We start from the raw sequence: 25,060 nt of genomic DNA on the forward strand, positions 1-25,060 counted from the left end.
AATGTGTTAAATAGTAAGGCACCATATATCGAATACATCAAACTGTAATTACTGGCATGTAACTAAAGTTTATGGTGGGAAAGTGGCTCAGGTAATGCTTACATACTTGGGGGAACCATGGAGAAATTTCTAGCAGTATTAAAAGAAAATGTGATGGCAAAACAACACTTAAAACATAAAATAATGATGCATATTTGAAGTATTATTTGCCCATTGAAGTGCCCCCACTGGTATACATGGCGGTCTGGAGGGGCCGTGGACAGTTTTTTTTTCTACATATGATGTACATGACACTTTCATCAAAAAATGCTTACGATAGACAGAAAAGGTAGAATTTATGTGTGCTTCATGGGATATGAATCGCTGAGCTTTTGTTTGTTAGCCTAATGCTCTATCGGTTGAGAACTGCTGACATAATACCAAATCCTACAATGCCTCTGCATTTAAAAAGTTTGAAAAAGAGCCATCGAATGATTATTGAGTTATTGTCTTAACGGGTTCAAGTGTCAAAACTGTCCTTTTTTGGCTATCGCTATGCGGCTTCAACTTTGGCTCAGTCTCTTTCAAAATGTAGTTTTAGTTCTTCACCCATACAATACCTTTGCAAAGTTTGAAAAAGATCCATCAAACGGTTTATGAGTTATTGGCTTGCATACTAATGTGTCTGCAGTGGCAGTGGGCAAGTGATAAAACCAAAAGGTAAAGCTACATAGACTTTGAAACACATCAAAGTAAATACACATACAAAAGGATTCAATACCTAAATGACACCATATACATGTGTATACACACAACAACGTTTATGTGCAAGTTACATCCCTTCAAAAGACAATATTGTATGTACTGCATACATTACACTGGTATACAGTAATTTTGGTTTTATATTAAGTTTACAGTATGGTGCTGATTAAGAATATGTCTTCGGTTTTCCCAGATTGGCTCTAGTTTCTTAGATATTTAATAGTTAATTAATTAATTAATTAATTAACGCAACATGTTTGAAAAGCATTCAGAATTGCAAGAATATTTTTATTTTAGTTACAACTAGTAAGTAAACAGTCCAACATCATACAAAAAAAGAAATTAAAAATATCTAACAGTGACAGGAAAAAGTTATGTATGATTTGATTAATTAATACAATATTAGGTATTAATTGTTAGTAATGTCAATGCTTCAAAAAAAAAAGTACTCTGGCTGGTTGAAAAAGACGACTAATGTCTATGAAGCGCGATGCGACCTTTGTAAAAAAGTCATCAAACTGGCAACAATGGGCTCTAAAGCCATCGACTCACATATCAGGGGAGAAAAGCACAATTGTTTTGTCGAACGTCGAACAAAAACTGTCACAATTCAGTTGTTTGCCAGTCCTTCAAGTACAAGCTCTACAGATCCTCCGACAAGCAATGCCTTCGGTACATTCTCCTCAACCGACACACTGAAAGCAGAAGTGCTATGGGCTTTGCAAACGGTTAGCCGACATCACTCCTATACGTCCAATGATGACATTCACACTGTGGTGAGAAATTTGCTGGGACACAGTTAGTAATTGTAGGAAGTTGTGGCCTACATACCCTTCACAACTCATTCAAGACTGGTTTTGTGGAAGTGTGGATGGTGGAGAAAATGCTCAAAGCACTGCATCTTCTTTTCCACTCTGCACCAGCCAGAATAGAGGACTTCACAGCTGCAACATCATCCTCAATATTCCCTCTACCTTTCAGTTGCAAACGGTGGCTCGAAAATTTGCCAGCTATCAAACGAATATTGGAAGTCTGGCCTTCTATTGTGAAATATGTGGATTTGGTGAAGTCAAAAAAGGTGAAAAACCCAGGGACATCTTCTTTGGACTGCATTTGTGAAGCCCGAATGGATCCCCTTCTTCTGGCCAAACTACATTTTTTCATGGCCCTAACACGAGTATTTCAACCATTTTCTGGCAAAATACCAGATAGGTGTTCCCATGATGCCCTTCCTTTGGAAGGACTTGGCAGATTTGATCTGGGTAATTATTCACCACCACAGTAACAACAGCAATAAATGAACATGCAAACACGCACGTGTGAACTTAACTCTAATTTTATTTTCAGACTCTCCTTCAATGCTTCATCATTTATTTCATTACCTAAGACTGTTAAAGAGTCAAAAGACAGACCAAAAGCTATTGCATTTGTTATCACACACAAGTCGCATTGGGGAAATGCATTATTTTCATGGATGTCCATTATCTCAAAAACTAAAAAGTAATGGGATTTTTTAATTCAGCGCCCTCAAAATACCCTAAATCCATTCCAAAAACCTTGGCACCTGGGGAAAAAATTTTTTTTGTAGACCTGTGTTATCTTTGAGAAGTTTAATATAGCTACATGCCATAAGCCGATTCATTGCATCATCATCAATCAGGAGGCAATTAGTCACAAGCACAATGGGGGATATTAGGAGAGACATTGACTCCCCCAACTTATTTTGGCTGCCTAGACTCACAAGAGGACCTTTTCATCCTCTCCCAAACATAAAGAAAACCAGGGATTTCAAAGCCTCTGAAAAAATGTTGAAACTGAAAAAGACTTCAGACAGACTGAAGCAAACCTGGAATGCATACCGAGTTTTAGGTTTGCGTTCTGCAGCGGTCAACAATGGAATAAAGCTGTCCTCATGGGCCGTTTTACTTTGAAACTCCAACTCCACACTTACTCAAGTCTTTCTTTGGATAGGAAAAAATTGCCGGTGACATTTAATCAGGGAAAGGTTCGACCCCTAGTTTTGTACATCTGCTTTTGAAATTTGTTTACAAACTCAAAATTGGATCTATGAAGATCATGCACATTAAGGGAGGTAGCATGCATGCCTTTTTTGACAGATCTTTCCTTTAACTCAAAGAAAAGTATTCACATATAATGAAAACTAAAGAAAACTAAACAGGAATCCAATTACCATTCTTCAACGTGCATTAATGATTCAGTTGTAATTTGACTAAGAGATGGAACGGAAATAAAGAAATAAGGAAATCAGGACTGCCCTGTTAGGAATGGCCATATAACATTGCCAAAGCAACTATGAACCAGCAGGACACCGTAGGTGCATCCAAAATCGCATACTTACACAGTTTCATTATAAGCCTACTACTCGACTGTTAATGTAGTACATACTATATGTATGAACTTCCTCCTCCATATTGACACAAGTGACGTTCTACGTCTCTGGTTACAGCTCTTGTGGCCTTGTGGGAAACTGTAGCGTCCAATAGTTTCACAGAATGTCATTTGGGTACCCTCCGCCTAATGTTTGATGTATACTGAGTATTTGGGCATACTCAACTCATTTTGCATACTATATTTTGGCTACTATATAGTAAACATGTGATTCTGGATGCACCCAGAGTGATGGCCCAGGCTAAGCTTTGTAACCATTGTAATCAGTAACTCACCCCATGCCTACAGGTGACAGTGTTACTTCACCCAGTTGTCTCAGTTGGACTCACAGTTTTGGGGTCAACTGAATATGGTCGGGGAAACACAATGTTCACCCACAGGTGATTCTGATGTCAGGTTAGGCATTTTTCAGCACATCCTCCTATCATTTGGCTCATCTTACAAGGAATCTTGATCTGATGCCAGCCCCAGTCCATTCGTTTGAATAAGCCCTTCTGTCTTGTGCTTCATCCTGCCTTTGTCACAGATTCCTACTGCACATTCTGTCACAAAACACAACATGTTTCAATTTCATGAGGAAGTTAAGACCACCAAGCATCACCATGGATATAGTGTCACTGAACTGGTTTCATACTCAAAGCTTCACAATTCTATTGCGGTCCATGTCAGAGTTTATGTTACTCCACCTCTGTGACCTATCTGTGATCTTCAAAGGCAGAGCAGCTCTGTAAGACACAATGGCTACAGACTCGCAACCTCAAATACGACAAGTGTACTACTTTTAAAAGACCGCCACCTATGGGCTTAACAATACATAGCAGAACCTAAAAATGTCTCTTTTCCAGTTTAACATCAGCATTCTGGAAGAATCCATACCACGTGTGTTCCATTGTTTGGCTTTCAGATAGTTATGGAAAACTTCAAATGAAACCTCTCAAAAATGCATATTTTACAATGTGTTCACAAATAAATGCAACTCTTGACAGCTGTATGCTTGCGGTGGATTAGCCACTTTACTTGTGTGTCAAATTTGACAAAACCATCTGCTAAATAAATGAATGCAAATGTAGAGACAGGACACTTCTACAATGAAACCTAGCAGTCGACAGTCCAGGGAAATTAAAAGCTCACCAGTGAAAAGTTATGTTGTATTGATCTGAAACAGACCATGACTAATTATTTAATGACGATGATGGCAGCTACAGCCATGCTGATGATGTAATACCAAGAAAGGCAGTCTTCAGAATAGACTAGCGTCAAAAGTTGATACAGCAGAAAGTGAATAAAGATCAAGTAGCTTGCTCTAGGGTATAGAAGCTGTATCCTTGCAACATTTTGAACCAGACACAGGAAACGTGAGTTAAATAAAAGCACAGACTCATCACAAGCACAACAGTTCAAAGGCGCAGCAGAACACAACACAGCCATCTGAACATAAAGCACTTCTGGTCAGTTCAGCTTCAATAACATACTCGCAAGTCGCAGAACTCATATCAGATGAACAAAGGTGGAAAAAAAAAGAATTAGATGCTTAATTAATGTCAGGCTTGGTAAAAACATCTAACCCACGATGCGTGACCAAAGTAACGAGGCTGAGCCAATCACGATGCAAGCTACCACCTGTCTGATGCCGGTCAAGGTGTACCGTGTTTTAGAGAGTGCTGGAGAAAGAGAATACAGAATCCATTGCAGAAAATGAGACAACACACAGACAGGGCAAGTCTGAGTCATGTGACCAAAGCTGAGGTCAGCTGACCTTCCTATCTGGCACTTGACTCCTTCAGTTGAACAAAAATTCTCTGCACTCAGTGTTGACATGAATCGGTATGGCTCCCCTTAAAGCTGGGCACGACTGTTGACATTAATCTGAATTACAACAGTACAGTCAAAGAGCAAAAAACAAGAGCACCAAAGAACATTCCCTGCATTGTGAAATGCTACCCAAGCAATATAATGAACACATTTAGAAGTACTACATCTTCAGATTAAAACATGTTTGAAAACGTTTGTGGGGACATTCTTCCAGTTCACTGCTATTAAATCGAAACACTAAACCAATGATATTTAAAACTTTGAAACAACTGAAAATTCATTAAAAGCCCCATAGCGTCTGTTTTTCAGGGAACATGCGTGAAAGTTCACCATTAAATATTCACCATTAAAAAAATCTCTCAATAGGCAAAGTAGTGAAATAAGCTCAAGCCATTTTATATGACAGCTTTTGAATCATAAAAAACTTCTCTTCACAAAGTGAATACTAGATGTATATGCTGGACCTTTCCTTTGCGCCTGTGAGGTACATTCATATGCAGCAGCAAACACTGCTCTCGGCTGTAGGTTGATGCTGCAATGACTCGTGTCTATGGAAGATCTGCGTGGAAAATAAAGCCAGTGAGGAGTGAGGGTTAGGTAGAGTGTGCAGATGAGTCAGCTGCATGCAGCGAGGGTTAGGTAGAGTGTGCAGATGAGTCACCTGCCTGCAGTGAGGGTTAGGTAGAGTGTGCAGATGAGTCAGCTGCCTGCAGCGAGGGTTAGGTAGAGTGTGCAGATGAGTCAGCTGCTTGCAGTGAGGGTTAGGTAGAGTGTGTAGATGAGTCAGCTGCTTGCAGTGAGGGTTAGGTAGAGTGTGCAGATGAGTCAGCTGCCTGCAGCGAGGGTTAGGTAGAGTGTGCAGATGAGTCAGCTGCTTGCAGTGAGGGTTAGGTAGAGTGTGCAGATGAGTCAGCTGCTTGCAGTGAGGGTTAGGTAGAGTGTGCAGATGAGTCAGCTGCTTGCAGTGAGGGTTAGGTAGAGTGTGCAGATGAGTCAGCTGCTTGCAGTGAGGGTTAGGTAGAGTGTGTAGATGAGTCAGCTGCCTGCAGGGAGGGTTAGGTAGAGTGTGCAGATGAGTCAGCTGCCTGCAGCGAGGGTTAGGTAGAGTGTGCAGATGAGTCAGCTGCCTGCAGTGAGGGTTAGGTAGAGTGTGTAGATGAGTCAGCTGCCTGCAGGGAGGGTTAGGTAGAGTGTGCAGATGAGTCAGCTGCCTGCAGCGAGGGTTAGGTAGAGTGTGCAGATGAGTCAGCTGCCTGCAGTGAGTCCCTGTTCCAGAGCAGCAAAACAGGTACTTACTTGTTGTGTTTCAGTACTTCTAAGCAGGTATAGTTTTTTATACATATATACTATCACTGCACAGAAGTAATGCTAAATAATGAATGGTGCCTTGGTAGATTGTAATGAACACTGGGATGTTTTTATACATATATACTGTACTATCACTGCACAGAAGTAATGATAAATAATGAATGGTGCCTTGGTAGATTTTAATGAACACTGGGATGTTTTTAAGTGATTAATATATAAAAATTCTGCTTTTCCTTGTAGATCAAAACAATTCACTCTTAGACATCTCAAAATAAAATAAACATACATTACTACAACTTATGCATGTACTTAAAATCATTGGTTGCTGAAAAGAAATAAGTTTCTTGCGGGAGATTTAGTAGCTCAGGAAATGGAGTCATATGACACTAGGCTTTAAGAAGGGGTTTTATTTGCATTTTGTTTAAGATTAAAGCAGGGGGGATTTGTGGAACTGAGCAATGGTGCAGTTTCTGCAGTCAAAATACGACCAAGCAGCTTTTAAAATGTTACAATTTGTGTGACATTAGAATTTTGGCTGTTCTGAGAGGGTTCTAGATGACTGGCTAAAGTACAAGCATTAGCATTTTCAGAGATTCACATTTTAATGGCAAACTTGCATGCATATGGAAAAAGGAGGGGTATAAACAACCAGCATCCAGGCCAAGACGAGTTGGCTCTCTTTTCCCTTGGGCCTTCAAACATAAACCCCGGCAGAGGAACACTGCCGGAAATCGCACCATTTTCAGCACGCTGCTGTTTGTCAACAAGAGTATGGAGACCTGACGCCAGGCAAATTCCACACATATGCCAGCTGCCATTATTTCAGCTCGCAGAGATATGACTTTTTATTTTATAACAACACATAGACAGATGAATCTTTTCCATTTTATGAAACAGCGGCTCAACCAATCCTGTCAATAATAACATGGTATTCAGACTTTATTTCTACATAGCAGCCAGTCAACAAAGGGGACAGATAATATTGCGGCATCATTTGGAAAGACTACAACATTGAATAAACCCCAAATTCATCAGCAAAAACGCCCAAAGCAACACAATGGGAAAAGCATCTCTGAAGGTAAGATTTCCAGCTCTGTGACAAGGTGACCAGGCTAATCTCAGTCCATTGTGCTGCCAAGTCTTCAGCCCTTTTCAATTGATGCCATTGAGCGTGACAATTTGTTTGATGTCCTCAACAAAGCTTGTGATTTAAAGCGCTTGTTTTGTTGAATAGGTGTATTTCTGTGGCCATTGGCTGCAACAGTCCTCAGTCAATCTGCGGCATCAGCTCAGTGGTAATTGCCACGGCAACAAGACACGGCGTTCCCAGCGTGGGCCGAGGCCGGCCACGCCCCAGCGGGTCCCTTCGATTGGCCGTTCGCCTCCGGGTGACAGACATCTGTTACAGCACAGCAGGGCAAAGGCCCGGCACGGCTCAATGCAAGACTTTAATGACAACACTGAGCAGAAAGGCTAACCCAGCACGCCAGCACGCCTATACATCACTGTCCAAAGACGTGACACACTCATCTCAACCACGGTGACCCACAAATTAAAAACTACACCAAAGATTCCCTCCTGAATTCATCCTGTTCTAAATGACGTGACAGCACTGCACTTCAATATATAGACTGCTTGCTCAAATTTAGTCTTTTCTCTCCATCCATCCATCCATCCATCCAGGGGTAGCAATCTAAGCAGTGATGCCCAGACCTCCCTCTCGCCAGTCACCTCCTCCAGCTCCAGCACGGAATACCAAGGCCTCCCCAGGCCAGTCCAGAGATATAATCTCTCCAGCGTCTCCTGGGTCTGCCCCTGGGCCTCCTTCTGGTTGGACATTCCTGAAACACCTCCCCAGGGAGTCGTCCAGGAGGCATCCGAGACTGATTCCCGAACCACCTCAGCTGACTCCTTTTGATGCGGAGGAGCAGCACCTCTAACGTGATCGCCTCCCGATGGTCCGAGCTCCTCACCCTTCCTCTAAGGCTGAGCCCAGACACCCTGCGAAGGAAACTCATTTCTGCCGCTTGCATCCACAATCTCGTTCTTCCGGTCACTACCCAGAACTCATGACCATAGGTGAGGGAAGGAACGTAGAACGACTGGTAAATCAAAAGCTTCGCCTTTCAGCTCAGCTCCCTCTTCGCCGCGACAGAATGGTACAGTGTCTGCATTACTGCCGACACTGCAGCAATCCATCTGTCCATCTCCTGCTCCCTTCTTCCCTAACTTGTTAATAAGACCCCAAGACACTAAAGCTGCTCCACTGCAACCGACCCCCCACCAGGAGAGGACAATCCACTCTTTTCCAGTTGAGAACCAAGGCCTCAGACTTTGAGGTGCAGATCCACATTCCAGCCACCTCACACTCAGCTGCAAACCACCAAATCACCCCAGTGCACGTCTTTTCTCTGCATTTACATTTCATATGGCAATGCAGTGTTCCATCGATCTATCCATCCATCTTTCCATACATCCATCCATTTTCTGAAGCTACGGGCCCAAGGCAGGGAAGAACCCAGGATGGGATGCAATATCTTAAATAAAATACACAAGAACATCTTGACTGTTTAAAATTTCAAATTCTCCTCTCTTCTAGTCATCCAGTCTGCTACAAACACAGATATATAAGTAATCACATACTCATAATTTCCTTCTGGCAAGTTGTACTTGGAAGGAATGCTCAGCTGACAAGCTAGCCCAAATAACAAGGGTGTTAGATGTTTTCAGATGCTGTCCAGAGAGCTGGTTCCTTACGCCCCGACACACACTGACAATTAGGGTTGTAATTTGCATTTAATTTTAGAGAAACCTAAGTAAAATCTGCAGAAACCTCAAGGGCCTTTGACTATACTTTGCTATTTAAAACAGTAATTAATTTCACAGCTGCTCCCTATTACGGGTCCATGTATGATGGGGATTCTTGGGTCCACAGGTTGCTGACTTCTACACCGCCTTTGAACAATGCAACAATAAATTAACTACAGTATACATTCTCAACAGAACTTCCAACAAAATGTGATGTAGAAACCTTTATTTTTAATTATTATTTTAACCTCTGCCTTTCCCTCAAAAGCAACCAATTATTACCCTTTTTTAACTGGATCGTACACTGGAACAAGGTAACTAACAGTACTCAGGATACTTTAGTACAACCTCTTTTTGGGAACTGAACTGACAACCTTAAGGGAATGAATCTGTGCCATTAGCTAGGGTGCTACTTGCTATGCTAGACTGCTAAGCACCAACAACCTGGTGCTATCCTCTCCTGTATGGCATCTGCCATCAGAAGCTTGCTGGTTCAGATCCCAGGGTGGGCAGACTGATTTCACCGTTGGGGTCCTAAGCAAGGCCCTTAACCCCCTATTATTCCAGGGGCTGTTTGATCCTGTTTTCTCAAAAAACAAACAAATGTTCGTCGCTTTGGATAAAAGTATCTGCTAAATACACAAAATGTAATGAACAATGTAAATGCTTAAGCTTCATCAGCACCAGTATGGGTGTTTGTCAGATCCTGCGTGTCCTCATCACATAATCTTCCCCTTTTGGGCAAAACCGGACTACAGCTGCTGGTTAACAGCCCAAACCCAACAGCGTGTCACGTTTCTGCTCACGCTAGCATGAAGCTGTGAAGGACAAAGGCAGCTCTGTGTTTTGTAACTTTAGGTATGACAATTAATAATCCTTATAGAAACAGAATCTAACAAGAATTTCCTATTTAAGCACCACAGACAGCATCTACCAGCCCAGTTAGTGATGAGAGAATGAAGGCTATCCATCCATTTTCTGTACTTGCTTTTCCTATTCAGGATTATGAGGGTCCGGAGCCCAGAAGCTACAGTACAAGCCCATGGCAGGGAATAACTCAGGATGGGCCACCAATCCACTCCAGGGCTCTCACACCATTCAGACGTACGGGAAGTTTGGCGACTCTGATTCGGCTTAGTGTGTGCGTGGGGGGGGGGGATCGGAACAGCCAGAGGAAATCCCATGCTGCAGCACTACCATGCTGCCCCAGACTGTCAATCCGGACACTCAAAGTGACGAGATGCATGAACGGCCGGGACGCCGGAGCCCGATGACATGGTGGCCCAAACGGTCCAGGCGAAGCAGGTGTGGGCGCTCGCCGGCAACGCTTCCCCCAGACGGTGTGACCCTCTGCACGCTGCGCGAGCGTGCGGTGAGAACAAGCCCACAGCCTGACAATCTGAATCAGATGGTCAGCGCAGATTCTACAGGCAGGAGAATGTACGCGTCTCCATGGAGATTCTTAAAAACAAAACACAGGGCTGGCCGACAGACCGACTTCATTGATCTCAACCGGGAAATTGCAGCACCGTCGAAGTACATGAGTGCAGGGACAGAAGAGACAGTATAAAAACAGACACTGATACATAAATAAATGACTAGATGGATAGTTGGATGAGTAGTACTGCTGATTATCGTCTGCATAGTTTTACGTAGCTTGGCTATTGATTGTGTGGCATAGAATACTGCCCAGTTACAGTCGGCAGGGACGTGGGGGGGCGGGTTGGGAGAAGACATTATAAAATCTTATGACCTCTCACCGAAAGGAGCTCCATAATGTTTCTTGGCACATTGTGGTGGGATTAGCAGATAGCTAATGTTTATGGATGCAACGTTGCAAAGTGGATAAGCAACACTGGCCATTATGACGGATACCATCACCATCTCCCTCGTTTCGGAGGCCGCTTCCAGGAGGTCCAAGAGCAGCCTTCCTGACCTATTTGTTCAGTTACTGTGCAACCCTCCGCTCATCCAGCAGACCACAGGACAGTAAATTATGCAGGACGCTATGGACTGGTAAAACATCCCCAGAGCTCGCTGCACACACTGAACGGCCTTAGTCAGGATAGCCTGCTCTTGCCTTTCTTGTACAGTGCATCATTGCTGTCCTTCTAATTCAATCTGCTGTTTAAATGGAACCCCATGTACTTGCATGACCACATCACTTCCACATCACTTCCTGGTAGGTAACCAGTGTTACAGGTTCCGCGGCATTAGGAAAGTCCACCACTAACTCCATTGTATTACTTGAGCAGATTCTGCCACTGTTGAGAAAACATTGTGACCGCGATGTGCGTTTTCTCCCAATGCGTCGACAACTTCATTGGAAACTATTCAAAGAAGCACTACGTTTAAGAACATAATGACGAGCCATTGAGCCCAAAGACGTCTCTGACCTCTTCTGTAATAAGTCTCACTTACACTTCAGTGAGGTGCAGAAGGTGTCATCACAGTGCATAATATTAATACAAGTTTGTGTATATGTGGAATTACGAAACTAAAAACAAAATCATCAAGCTGGATTGTTGTGATGAGCGTTTGGGGAAGGCTAGCACACACTCAGAGTTCTACTTCTGATAGGTTCACGACAAATCAATGTTCAACAATGTTCTCTGGCCTTAGCAGATACACTGATTGCTTTCGTTGCACACAAGTGTCTGTTTGAAAAGAATCAACACTGATTTTGTCTAGACATGGCTGTTGAGGCAACTCTTGCCAATAATCAAGTCACTGTACCATCCGCCCAATGGACTCCCTAATTCCACTTCCTTCGATTTTATCGTCAGACAGACAGCACCCACCCCAACATCAAAAATACAAGCAGGCAGAGGTACCACCAGAAATTACCAGACTTATCCTAAAATCTTATACATATGGGATCCATTGATCACACATAGTCCCCTCACTCCAATCTATTTGAAAATAAAGACTGAAAGCACATCAGGATTTTATCCTGGAATCTCCAGGCCTTGTACGAGACAAAAATTCAAAACCAGCAAAAGCAGGAAAGTATTTACACAGCTACTGTTAGCACAAGCTTAATCTAATCTGTGAGAAATGACTCAAAGTGGGTCAAACTCCACTCCCCATCTGCCTGCACAAGGTCTTAATGCACGAGCACTGATAAGATATATATATATATATAATAAAGATCATTTCTGACTCTGGCATCAGAAGAGCAAGGTGGAACAAAGCAAGAAAACAAGCCCAGGATGTCGGCCAGGACTGTTCAAGTATGACAGAATTTTTTATCATAAAAAATTGACTGGACTGATCAAATAAACAGAAGAAATGTCACAAACAGAAGAAATGTCAAAACAGTTTCTAGATGTCTCTGTGCCGGGGGCCATGTTAACTTCCACTACCTCCTATGCTGGACTATGAGGGGGGGGAACTATTTGAGATATTTTACTGAGGTGACTGCGACTGGTTCAAACAGCTGGAAGGTCTGTCAGAACCGACCTTGCAGTCATCCATCACTTACTGGTTAGGGACCAATGAGCTAGTGGACTATCATCCTAGTCCACAAGGGAAATCAGTTCTGCATTCCCATGAACTATGGAATGAGGCTAGCGATGAGACCAAGCATATATGGCTGGGTACAGCTCCGTAGGGTTAAGGGTCCATGCCAGTGCCCAAAAAGGTTGTGGGTTTGAATCCCATGGCTGGCAGAGTAATTGTATCAGGGCCAAATCCTCAAGTCCAACTGCTCCAGGGGTGCTAGATGCTGGCTGACTCTGGTCCCCAAGCTTTCCTCGCTTCCACATCACTCTGCTAAACCTATAAAGCCTTAGAATCCCCATCTGTTTCTACATTAACGATACATGCAAAAAAGTGCATATACGGTAAAAAATAAAGGACAATAATAATAAATAGTATTATACCTGACAAGAAGTGAATGAAGAAAACCATCTAAACTTATCAAACATTACATGAATCTGACTTCATGCAGTTAAATTCATGCCGTTAGACCAAAATATCCATCCGTCCTTTTTCTATAGTCACTTTACTGCTTAAATGGAAAATAAATGTGTCAGAAATTATAAGCATATCTGGATATCTACAATTGTAGCCGCATCCAGGTCCCAATGTGTGTGTGTGTGTGTGTGTGTGTGTGTGTGTGTGTGTGTGTGTGTGGCTTAGTGGAAGGGAGGTTGTTTTTTAAAAGTCAAAATTAATGGGGAGGCGTTTGCTTTTTATGTCTAACAATAATGCCAGTTAATGTTACTGCTTAGCTCCTGAGAGAAAGTCTCCCAGCCATGCTGTCAAAAGCAAAATAAATACCATAGCAGTAAATACCATAACCTGAAGCCCAGTGAGACAGAGATATGCTTTGTTGTATGTCAATAGGGACACACTTTTAAATACAAAAGCTACCCTCTGCAATTTACAGGTAACATTTTACAGATTTCTGTGTGCCTTGACTATTCAAGAGAATTGCCAGACAAGAGGGAACGATGATTATTTGTTGCATAAAACAAAGCTTCATTACATTTGCATCGCCCCTGGCAATCAGACTGTACATCTATCCTACAGAGACAGCAATTACAAAACGCACCATGTGTACATGAGGGATGAAAAGACAGTCCTGCAGGGATGGGTTTAACGGCATTCATAAGTGCCGGAGAAACCATGTGATCAGCACCAGAGAAAACAGGTAAGCACAAAGTCTCAGTGGTGTTTGGGTGTAAAATTATTTCAGTAGGTCATATACATAACATGACACACTGCCAGTTTCCTTCTCCAACATTTATTCCGACTGCTCAGTCTTTCACAAAACCGCAAATAAGTTTTACAGTCTTGACAGCAATAAAATAAACAGATCAATATCCCTGCAGAAAATGTATGTTTAATAGGCCTACTAAAGGTAACTGTAAAATCTCCTTCTAACAAAAAGAGCCTATTTCTATTAACCGACGTATCCATTGCAAAATAACTGCGGGGAAGGACATAAAGGGGAATTAATGTTGATGTTTTATAGATGGTTGCTGTATGAGGATTCAGCAATAAGCAAGCAAGATATAAAAAACCGATTTATTATTTACAATGCATCAGAAATCCGCCGATCATGTTTAAGCTGTGTAAGCCTATACTGTAAATAGCCGGCAAACGGCAATAGTGGAGGACTAACCGTGACTAACGTGTGAACCTGAAGGGTTAAAGCTTATTTACAGGCGCCATGTGACTCCGGCACCAGCACTAAAAAAATGCATTTTCGCGATCACAGCGTCGCTTGCTGACTTACATTATGCGGTTAACGCCTTTTCCAGTAAAACCTGTCACTGCCGACCCAACTAGACTAAAGGTAATACAGCACTGCTCTACCATATTAGTCATAATCATAAACTTTATCAGAACAGTATCAATTTCAACACTCAAGTCGGAGATTACGAAGAAAGTCAAGCAAATGCATATAACACCTAAATTCATTATCACACGCAAACGCAGGCTTTTGAAAACATTGTCAATTACATCTAGGTCGTTTATCTAGATATTAATCGGTGCAAACACATTAATAAGGCAATGGAACAGAAAACAGATGCTTCTGCAGTGCAAAAAAGCAGGAAAAAAACACGACACGGGTTTTGTAACCAGCCCTTCACCAATACGGAATACCGACTACGGGGTTTAAGAAAGTCTGATGAACGGAAAACGAAACATCTCCCCTTGACCTGTACTCTCAATTTCTCTCACTCCGAATCCCAACATCCTACCGCTTCCTACAGCAGGTGACCCCAGGCGGCCAGGGATCGCCGCAATACTAGTTGCGCTTTTTTTTTGCATGTATTATAGCAGGTCGATGCTGGGGAAAAAATGATAAAATCGCCGTAAGCACAGCGCACGGTGATACATAAATAAAGTACTTGCCTGAAATGTGTAAAACCGCGTCCCGTTAAGCGGATGCACCTTGGCGGAGCTCGTGACTGCGCTCATTTCCGAGAAAATCATGTCTGCTGTCTGAATAAGCCGCAAAAGTCCTGAGCGACGAAACCCTTGGAGCTGTAGCAGTATTAAATCTTTTTATCAGCAGGAATTCAGCGAGATGCGGTTAAAAGATGGATAACCCCCCCTGTACCATTCGATTAGTTTAACCCGCACTTTGGGCACCGCACGCCCATCCACATTGCAGGTTTAAAGCAGAGGAAAACGACCAGATAACTTTAATCTCTTTTTTTATTTCTCTCTCTCTGTTTCGCCTTCAGGATCAGTTTCAATTGCTAATGAAATGCGGGACAGAGTCAGCGCTACCGAAATACCAGTGTGCAAACTTAGGCAACGTCCATGAGGGATGCGGACAGCGCCGCGAACCAAACCCCTCTGCTCCCCCCTCCATCACCTCCCCTCTCCAAAACTCATCATGCGCCGCATCGCAGCCTGTCTCACCAATACCGTATCGTTCCTTTTTTTTCTGAGCATGCACATTGAGCAAACAGAAAAGCTTCTTTCCTCCTATACTGCCTTAAATCATGGACCCATATTGTGTGCTGTGTTTATTTCCCTTAGCGCTGGCTGTCCATGGAATTTCACCAAGCGTAAATATGGGAAGGAAGAAATCCAGCTATATGCATTTTCCAATCACTTCTCCTGATCGGGGTCATAGGGGGCCTGACGCCTATCTGATGCAGCACAAAACACAAAGCTAGGTACACCCAGGATAGGATACCAGTCCGTTACACACAATGGGCAATTTCGAGTCACCAGTTAGGAAAGAAATGCAGCATTGGAAGAACATGCAAATTCCATATACAGAGAGCAGGGATGGGATTTTAACCCCAGAATTTAGCCACATTGAAACCTCAACTTCAATACATGAAAAATTATATTTGCTGTGTCTCACTACTTCCACCATAACAACATACAAACAATACATACTGGAGAAATAAGCATGGATACAGAATATGGTGTGTGGAATGCATTAATTATATTAATCAAATATAAATGTGCTCAATGAGGTAGTGATTAGCCAAAAATGATATGATGGTGGTCGAGTTGACACTGGTGTATTGGTTAATTGCTGCAGATACTGGGGTGATTTTAGGAGGTTTGGAAATGGCTAAGCTGACACACTTGGACAGACATAATATCATAGTTTTGCACCAACATGAAGATCATTTAAACATCATTTTCTTTGACTGCGTAAGACTTTTGCACAATACTGTACATCCACTTCAATTAAAGCAGCACTCAGAAGTAATTAGGGATTACAGCATTATCCACCTCTCTGTTCTCCGCAACTGTTTAGCTAATGCAGGGCCATATTGACCTAGGAGTCTATCCTAAGAAGCACAGGGCATAAGGCAGAGGAAAACATGGACGGGTGCCAATCCATTACAGTGCGCGCACTCACATACCCAATTAATACTGAGGGCAGATGTGATATAGCAGTTTGATGTTGCGGGACTGCAGGAGGAAACCAGAGAACCAGCGCAAACCTGCACACATCCCAGGAAAACCTGCACACTTTATACACAAGCCAGTGTGGGGCTCAAATTCACAAGCCTGCACGTGGGAGGCTACACTGCTCACAAGTGAACACTGAGCTTAGCTGCAGCTCTAATACCCTAAACCAGACCCCATGAATAACACTAAGGCAAAGCCTACTCCTAACCCTAATACCAAGCACAACCCAATCTCTAACCCTAAACGTAAAGCCAACCCTGACCATAGCAATAGCATTAATACTAAACCTAAACTAAGACGTAGTGGTACCTCAGTTCTCGAACTCATTAGAACTCAAATTTCTTAAAAGTCGAACGAACCAGTTCGAAAAAAAATTACCTAGATCTGAATCTCAGAAGTTAAACCTTGAACGCCGACCTAAGATAACTTGTACATGCGGGGAAATGAGTCACGCGGCACGTCTCTCAGCGGAAACAAAGGGTAAAGCTTCAGTCTCAGCCTTGCATTAGCTGTGATAGTATTGTGCATGTTTACACTACTGAATACATATATTTAGACAGTAAAAATACATTTAGACAATGATAGACAGTAACAGTAATTATTATATAATAAAATACATTTTAAAATAAAGATTTCTTATTCATAATTTTAATATGAATAATAAGCCATTAATTGTGTTTAATTATAATAAGGCAGGCAAAACGCAGACGGACAATACAATGACCGGACTGGGGAAACAAACTGAAACGCGGATGAAATACAGAGGACTAATGACAACAACCACAAATAGCTGATCACACGGGGATTCCACACGGGGTTAGCGAGGGGGCGTGGCACACGGAAGGAGCGGACGATTGGGGCAGGACACATTGTTTGGATACATTTATTTTCTTACTTTTCAAATTACTGTTTTGATAAATGTGCTTACATGTGTTTAGTACAGTATATGCTCTTCTTGTTTTATCCGGTTGATTTTGTGTTTAAATGCTAAAAAAAAACATATTTAGGTGTAATTTTTTGGGTCCGGGAACCAATTAATTTGTTTTCCATTATTTGTTATGGGGAAAATTCGATCACAACTCGAACTTTTTAGGATTTGATCCGGAGTTCTGAACGGATTAAATTCAAGTTCTGAGGTACCACTGTACTAATACCAACCCTAGCCCTATCCCTAAAGCCATCCCTAAACCTAGTCTTGAACCTAACCTTAACTGTACCCCAATAGCAACCCTAAGAGTAATCCTAGCCTAAACGCATCCTTAACCCCAGCACTAAAAGCAAAGCCAACTCTAACCTCAACACAGACCCTAACTCCAGCCAACTCTAGCCCTAACCCTAAAGCCAACCATAATCTGAAAAACCAAACTTAACCCTAGCCCTAACTATAACATTAGTCTTAACCATAGATGTAAACCTATGTTCAAACTTAACCCTTACACACTCCTACATTAATCATATTACTATGAGAAGTCACCTTACATGTGCCTTTGGGTTGGTGTGAGAGCTAATCCTAACCCTATATCTAACAGTAACCCTAACCCTAAATTTAACTCAAGCCCTACCTCTAATGACAAGCCAGAAGCTAACCTTAGTCTGAGCCCTAACCCTAACCATAATGAGAATCCTTATCTCATAGGAGACACCCCTTTATGTCCTCTCATGTTTTGAATCCAGTTAGGATATACCCCCTCTACAGTGGTCTGCATTTGTTCCCATGAAATACTGAATTCCAGTATCAAAATACTGGAAAGGTGGCCAACAACAATCTAGATTAAAGGGAGAAAGTTATTAACATAAACATGCTTATGTAGTAGAAGTCGTAGGCATCTCCTTTGTATAGTACATTTAGCAGAAATCCTGGCCAACTGGACCTCCTTGCTGAAATTAAAAGTGGGCCAGCTTGCTTACCTCATCACATGCATCTGTCAGAAGGTCCGACAGCTGCCCCTTTATGTCTTTGCTGGATCCCGCGTGACCCGTCTCTCTACACTTCCAGAACAGTCAGTCTCATTCACACCTCCCGAAATATGCGCAGGCTCCTAATTCTCACATTCTCTGCATATTTCATGCTGAATTCTCAACTTATTGACAACAGCAAATAGACTCACCAGCCCAGGGTGTTTCTGCCAAATTAGATAACAAGATTCATTCCAGAGAGAAACACATACCCTGCTCGCAAAACATAAACAATGTAAAAATCTTCTGTAAGCAAATCACACCATGACACAAATACACAAAATTAAATGATCCCTGCTTGTTGTGCTGCCAATACATTTGCTTGGTTATTTCCCTCCTAGTGCCTGGATAATGTTTAAGTTGTCTTAGAAAAAAAGTGCAAAAATGCACACAGCATGAAGTGTGATGTTCTCATAGGTCAATGCAGGTAATACAATAAGTCTATCCTAAGAAGGAAAGACAGAGACATATTGACTGATACATGCATGTTGGACCAGATGTTTCTGTCTTTTGAAATGCATCACCAGGGCCAGTAAGTTACAGCCACTTAGCTGAATGTCTGGCTCAAAATTTTAAACAAGATCGACACTGATCGTTGTGTTTGTGATTGATATTGAATTAGCTCTAATATCATGAGGTTTCATATTCAGGGTCTCAAAATGGCTTATTAATTATTATTGTGCTGTCAAGTCAGTGCTGACCCCAGTTTGGTTTCTATCTGAGTCTTTAAGCTTCTCGATGGCATCACCGATTTTGTCCACTCACCATGTTTCTGGGCATATTTCTCTTGCTTTTCCAAGGAATACAGCAGGTATTCTCACAATACGGGCAAAAAATAAGGTGACCTCAGATTGGCGTAGGCACATTAAAAAATAAATAAATGAAGATCTGACAAGTGTGATTTTTGTCACTGTTGGGAATACCCATACACAGATCCCCAACGATTAAACACCTCGAGAGAGATTAGCAAGGAACTCAAAGCAGCTCAGGACACAGGGGTAAGCACCTGAGAGAGGGATGAAATGAAAAGTGTTAGGACAATGGCAAGAGAAAAACTTTCCACTGATGTCTCACTCTCCTTAATACCCATCTTTACAAGAAAACCCTTTAAGGTTTAATTCCCTCCTGACAGGTAAGGCTGGTTTATGGTGGGTCGTGCCCATTAAACTCTTTTAAAACAGCATCACATCACTGTTCTCATCACGCTGTTCCAAGACATCTTCAGATCTTCAGGGAAAACAGTGATGATTTGTGACTAAATGAAAATTGTCTGCAAAATTGAGCGTGGAAGTGTTTTTGTATGAGAAAATGTGTGTACTATGTTACATCTGATAATTGTATGTTTTTTTAAGGAATATAATAAATCCCTTGCCATATACCTGCACGAAAACACTTTTAAAGGTTTAACACAGAGGATTAAAGCTGTGGAAATTAAGCAGACTAAGAGGAGATTAATTAGGTTATGTAAATTGACTGAGACTGCTGGTTTATACTGGAGTGTGAAAACATTGTAGCATATCTTATGACTGCGTTTGTACATTCCTTCCATTTTATACTCATATTGCTCAATCCTACTTCAAGCTACCCATGATCCAGGGGTATGTACAGGGGCGGAGCCACAGGGGCACTGCCCCCAGCTGAGAGCTGATTGGTTCCTGGAGTGCCGCCTCTGCCAGCCAGTCACCAATTCAAAACATATTAGCTAATGATATGATTGGCCGGTCTGTATGAATTATGGCACCTCTTTTGCCCTGGACCTAAGAAATCATAGAATAAACCCTACTCAAGTTTCTTAGTATGTTAGTCACGCACACCTAAAGTATGTGACTAGTCCAAGTATTTATGAGACTTCAGCATTGTTTTGTTAAAGAGCTAACAAAGCAGACCTCCTTATGAAGACAACAGTGTTTGTTTCTTTTCAGTAAGATGCACCACAACTGTCAAAAGCTGCAAAATAAAAGGTGCCAGTCTGACAGCCAATGCAATAGGTGAGGTGCTTTCGCTAGCTAACAGGTTTCCTTCCTGTAGAGCACAATCTTGAAATGCAGCCAATATCTACAGCACACAACAATCAGGGCCTAATTAATTAAAGTGTTGAATAATACATTAAAATACACAGAATGTTCCAACGGGGAGCCAGTGATGCTGGTTAGAAGGAGCCTACTGGTGCAGGAGGCTTGTACCTGTGTGGGTACTGTGCTCAGAAGCTCGAAGGTTGTAATGTTGCAAAGGGATACTTCTGCTAAGACAGCAAACTAAGGACAAGTACAGGCAGTTCTCAGGTTATGAACGAGATCCGTTCCCTAAGTATGTCTTTAAGTCAAATTTGTAGGTAAGTACCACAAGCCAATGAATCGCTGAAGCCATGCAATGTTTTCATGAGTGTCATAAAGTAGGCTTTATGACAGTTAGTTTGTAAGTATGAATCTGTAAGTCGGATGTTCTTAGTCAGGGCAACTATTGATGGCCAAATGAAGCTCCATGAACCATTTGCTGTATTTTCCGACACCACTAGATGGTGCTCTCTTTTCAAAAAAGGGCTCAATTCATGCCCCAAACCAAACCAACAGTGTAGTCAGAAATACAGAAAATGGTTCATGAAGCTTCATTTGGCTGTATCTAGAAAACACAGGGGGCGTGATGGGTTCAGCACCTTGGACAGCTCCACTGAACAAGAAGCAAGGCAAAGTCCAGCCAGCTGTCCAATGAGATGGCTCCATAGCGATCTGGGCCACACTCATTGGTTGCTGGGTGTTGCATCTGGAGCCCAAGGCAGGGCATATGAACAGCAAGTAGTCGTTCAACAAATTGCAATGGACACTAAAACCTTCACAATTATTGTTAAGTGTTCTATACGTCGTTATGACAAGCCAAATATAAAGCAAGATTGGGCTGTCAGATAGGTTTCATGAAAAATACGTCTCTCATAATACCCAATGTATTTGCCAGGTAAAAGAAACACTCACATAGTTAAAATAAAGAGCCAAACATCTTGTGAACTTCCTACAAACATTTCCCTCAATTCCAGCTTTCCCTAATACAGCTGCTCTTCCAAAAAGGCCTGATTGGTTTAACTTCAGCTGCCAGTTCAGAGTCATAAATCTGCATGGAGCCAGGGGATGAACAACCTTATATAAAACTCTCATTACCGCCTCCAGTCTCATGACAAATGCCTCCTGCCTCAACAACCTATTCTGTGGGGGGGGGGAGGAATAAAAGTCAAAGTTTTCACTAAAACTACTTAAAAACAAATAAAGGACAATATAACCAAGTTAGGGACCTGGCATTCGGCTCCAGAGTTCCATCTTATTCGATCATCCTTTGATATTTCGCTTATTTCATCAGCTGCACCAGACTGGTTTTTTAACAGGGTAGACAGAGATACACCTGCACGCAGAAGATCTGTATCTGGAGCACTGCATGTTGTATCTAGTAGGATAACTCTGTAGGAACTGACATTACTCAAGTGAAAGCAGTCCCATTACATCGAAAAGGAGAAACCAATGTCTCTATTGTAGGTCTTCACTTCGATAAACACATTCGCACACCACTTTCTTTGATTGTGATGATGGGTTTAAATTAATGGGGAATTTTATGTTACTGCTTTGAATTAATGCTGGGAGTGGGGGTGTCCAAAATGACTCATTCTAATGGTGTGAGCATATATATCTGAGGTATATTCTTATAATTAACCCTCAATCAGCAAATCAGATGTATAGCTAATACACCTTTGCGATCGTTTATTGCCAAAAATGAACTGCACATTTCTGCGGTCATTTGGTGAAAGTATTGTGTTTTCCACCTGAATTTCACAGGAGAAATTTGGATCAGGCACGTAGGAAGGCACCTACTGTAACAGGAAATGACCTCGGGGTTATGGGTCTGCAGCATGACACACTTCAGTACCCTCTGCCACGGATCAAAAAAAGACCTTCATTTACACAGAGAGTTCCTGAGACCCCAGGACCTTCGGACCTAATAGGTCTGTTGTAGACTTAGAGATATCTGGGCCTTGTCTGACTCGCAGAGAAGTGTAAAGTGTCCTGACGGGTTCGTCTGTGATTAATTAAAAGACTTCTTGGGTACCATGTGGTCCAAAACTATACTGCAGTGCAGCTCTAGACACACAACTCGCTGTCACTGGCTGACAGTATTTATGAAGTTAGTAAAGGTTGGTGACAGCAAATGCACAAAATTATTTGAATTCAGACATTGTAATCTTCCTCATTGTGATGGGGTCTCTCATGTGATGACCCTCAACCATCAATTCATGGCAGTTCTCACGAAGATTCCCATGCATCTTCTAAGATGATCATAACACAGTTTCACAAACAGTGTGATGATCACACACACACACACACACACACACACAAGTTGGTCTTCCTATCTAAATGGGGACCGTCCATTCATTTCTATGGGAAAATCCCTAATCCCAATCACGACACCCTTAACCTCTACCCATCCCTAACCGTAACCATAAGTAACCAACCCAAATACAAGACTTTTGACATTTTTACTTTTTTGATTGCATTCACAGATTTTTATAAAACTGAGGATATCCAAATGGGGACCTCAAAAGATGTCACCAAAAGTAGGGACATTTCAGGTTTTACTACACTTTAGGGACAATGTGGTCCTGAAATGTGATCTATGCAAACACACACACACACATAAAACTTAACAGGGAAATTTATCACACTGGATCTCCTCATATTGAATGATCCACAGCATGTCCCAGGTTACAGCTCCTGCTAAAATTCTTAGTAAACGGTGCCCTCTATTGGTATCATTTAGCAGTGCACCCTGTGAAGATCATAACCTTATGAATACATATTTGCACTGCTGTCATCACCATGTACAGAAATGGTTTAAAATTGATTTATAAAAGGGATCTCACAGGATAATCATGTACAATATTATCTGCTAGCTATGCCAATGGAAATGTGTTTCACCTGGTTAAATTTTCGAATGAACAGATCGAGTATTAGCTTGACAGCTGTTTGAAAGCTGATGATTCACAAGTACAGAGGCAGAAGGAAGAGACTTATTTGAGCATGAAGAAAACCATGTGCGATTCTACAGTGCCGTATCACAACTGTTACTATGACCATTTACATAGCAATCAGGTTGGGTATGGATTATGACATGTAAATGTGGTTTGCAAAGCCATCGTTCACAATGCCAGAGACGTTGCTCCATCTTGAATCCTCCTCATATGATGAGTGCATTCTTCTAATGTGAACATGTTGCCCTTTGGGGTTCGTCAATCTTGTGTACCTGGACAGTACTGTGCTGACTTCTGTATTCCAAAGCAAGTCTGGATGGTTCACCTGCCAAGTGAAGTCGGGGGGAGGGGGGTGTTATACCAGTCGGCACTCCACTGTCCAACTTGAACACTTCCCAGTTACTTGCAGACTGGGCACCAGCAAACTATACAAATGCACAAGTTCTGAGGCTGGAAGTACAGTGACTTTTGGGATCTCTCGTATTATCTGCCAAAATCTCTGATCCAAAGCCATAAAAGAAGTTCATGGAATTTTCTTTCAAAAAGTTTGCACGTGTGGAAGGTTCTATAATTCATAGATAGATCACAGGAATTCCAAGTGATGATTTCTTGAATTTGTTTCCATGTAGTCAAAGTACAGTATATCTACTTTTAAAATCAATTCTCGGCTACATAGAATAACTCTGAAGGAGACAGAGTCAGACTTTTTCAAAGCTTGAGGATCCATCATTTCTGTGCTACCTAGAATATCAGTGTTTGCTAAGTAAAGAGATTATCAGTAGTACAAAGATCATGAAAATAATCTCATGTCTGCAGCTTCTCACATATATCTTCTCTACTGCTCTCATCATGGCAAATCTTCAGAGAGATCTACTGGATGCGCTGTGTACCTCAGCTAGAATCAGAGCAAAGGAGAACCAGTCCATCGGTAAATTGTTTGGAATGAAATTCTTCACCCCAGTGATTTAACTGGCATGGTGCGGTGTCTGACTCTGATACAAATGCTTGACTAGCGCAGGTGAAATACACACGGAGCCCGCAGTTTTTTTTTGCAGAAAAAGATTTTGCAGAGCTGATCAGTCCAGATAAGCATTTCAGTCCAGTTTTTCCCAATCCAGTCCATGGAGATCCACAGTCGCTCCATGTTTTTGCTCCCTCCAAGCTCCCTGCCAGACAGACCACAATTTTGTGCAAAAACATGGACAGTCTATGGGTCCCAGAGGACCGGATTGTGAACACTGTTTCAGTCCGTAAGGGCCTGGGATATTGGCTAATAATAATAATATAGGACATATTCTATAATAGAATCTTCATCGATGAGTTGATGTGATTCGGAACATGTGACAAGGTTTGCATGGGAGGCTGCCTTATCTGTGATTAAACGAGCTGCAACCATACGCCAACACTGTGCACATCAAAACACATCCTCGGTAACATGCACTGAAGCAGCCTGCAGATATTTACATCATAGACTGCAAACGCACCACTAAATATTATTCTTTCTTACTGTGGGGACAATGCATGAATTCAGTTTTACCAAAAGGAGGTTTTGACCTGTTTTCTGAGGATAAATTGCTACAAGTCACAATAACTAAAAAGTCAGCTTTTTAACCACATGAT

At 42.0% G+C, this 25,060-nt stretch overlaps 1 protein-coding gene across 5 annotated transcripts in view; it reads right to left on the reverse strand.

The window, feature by feature from the left end:
- Positions 1–25,060, reverse strand: part of LOC111843408 (liprin-alpha-2-like) — a 252,407-nt gene that overhangs the window by 203,909 nt on the left and 23,438 nt on the right. Inside the window, exon 1 of one of the 5 annotated variants that reach the window (XM_072710197.1) lies at positions 14,947–15,355. The exons of the other annotated variants lie outside the window; for them this stretch is intronic. Within the exon in view, the coding sequence (XP_072566298.1) occupies positions 14,947–15,027 (81 nt within the window). The 5' untranslated portion in view covers positions 15,028–15,355. Of the gene's footprint in view, positions 1–14,946; positions 15,356–25,060 lie in introns of those variants that run through there. 5 annotated transcript variants of the gene reach the window in all.

This window comes from Paramormyrops kingsleyae, chromosome 3, assembly GCF_048594095.1.
Source record: "Paramormyrops kingsleyae isolate MSU_618 chromosome 3, PKINGS_0.4, whole genome shotgun sequence".
Classification (NCBI taxonomy): Eukaryota; Metazoa; Chordata; class Actinopteri; order Osteoglossiformes; family Mormyridae; genus Paramormyrops; species Paramormyrops kingsleyae.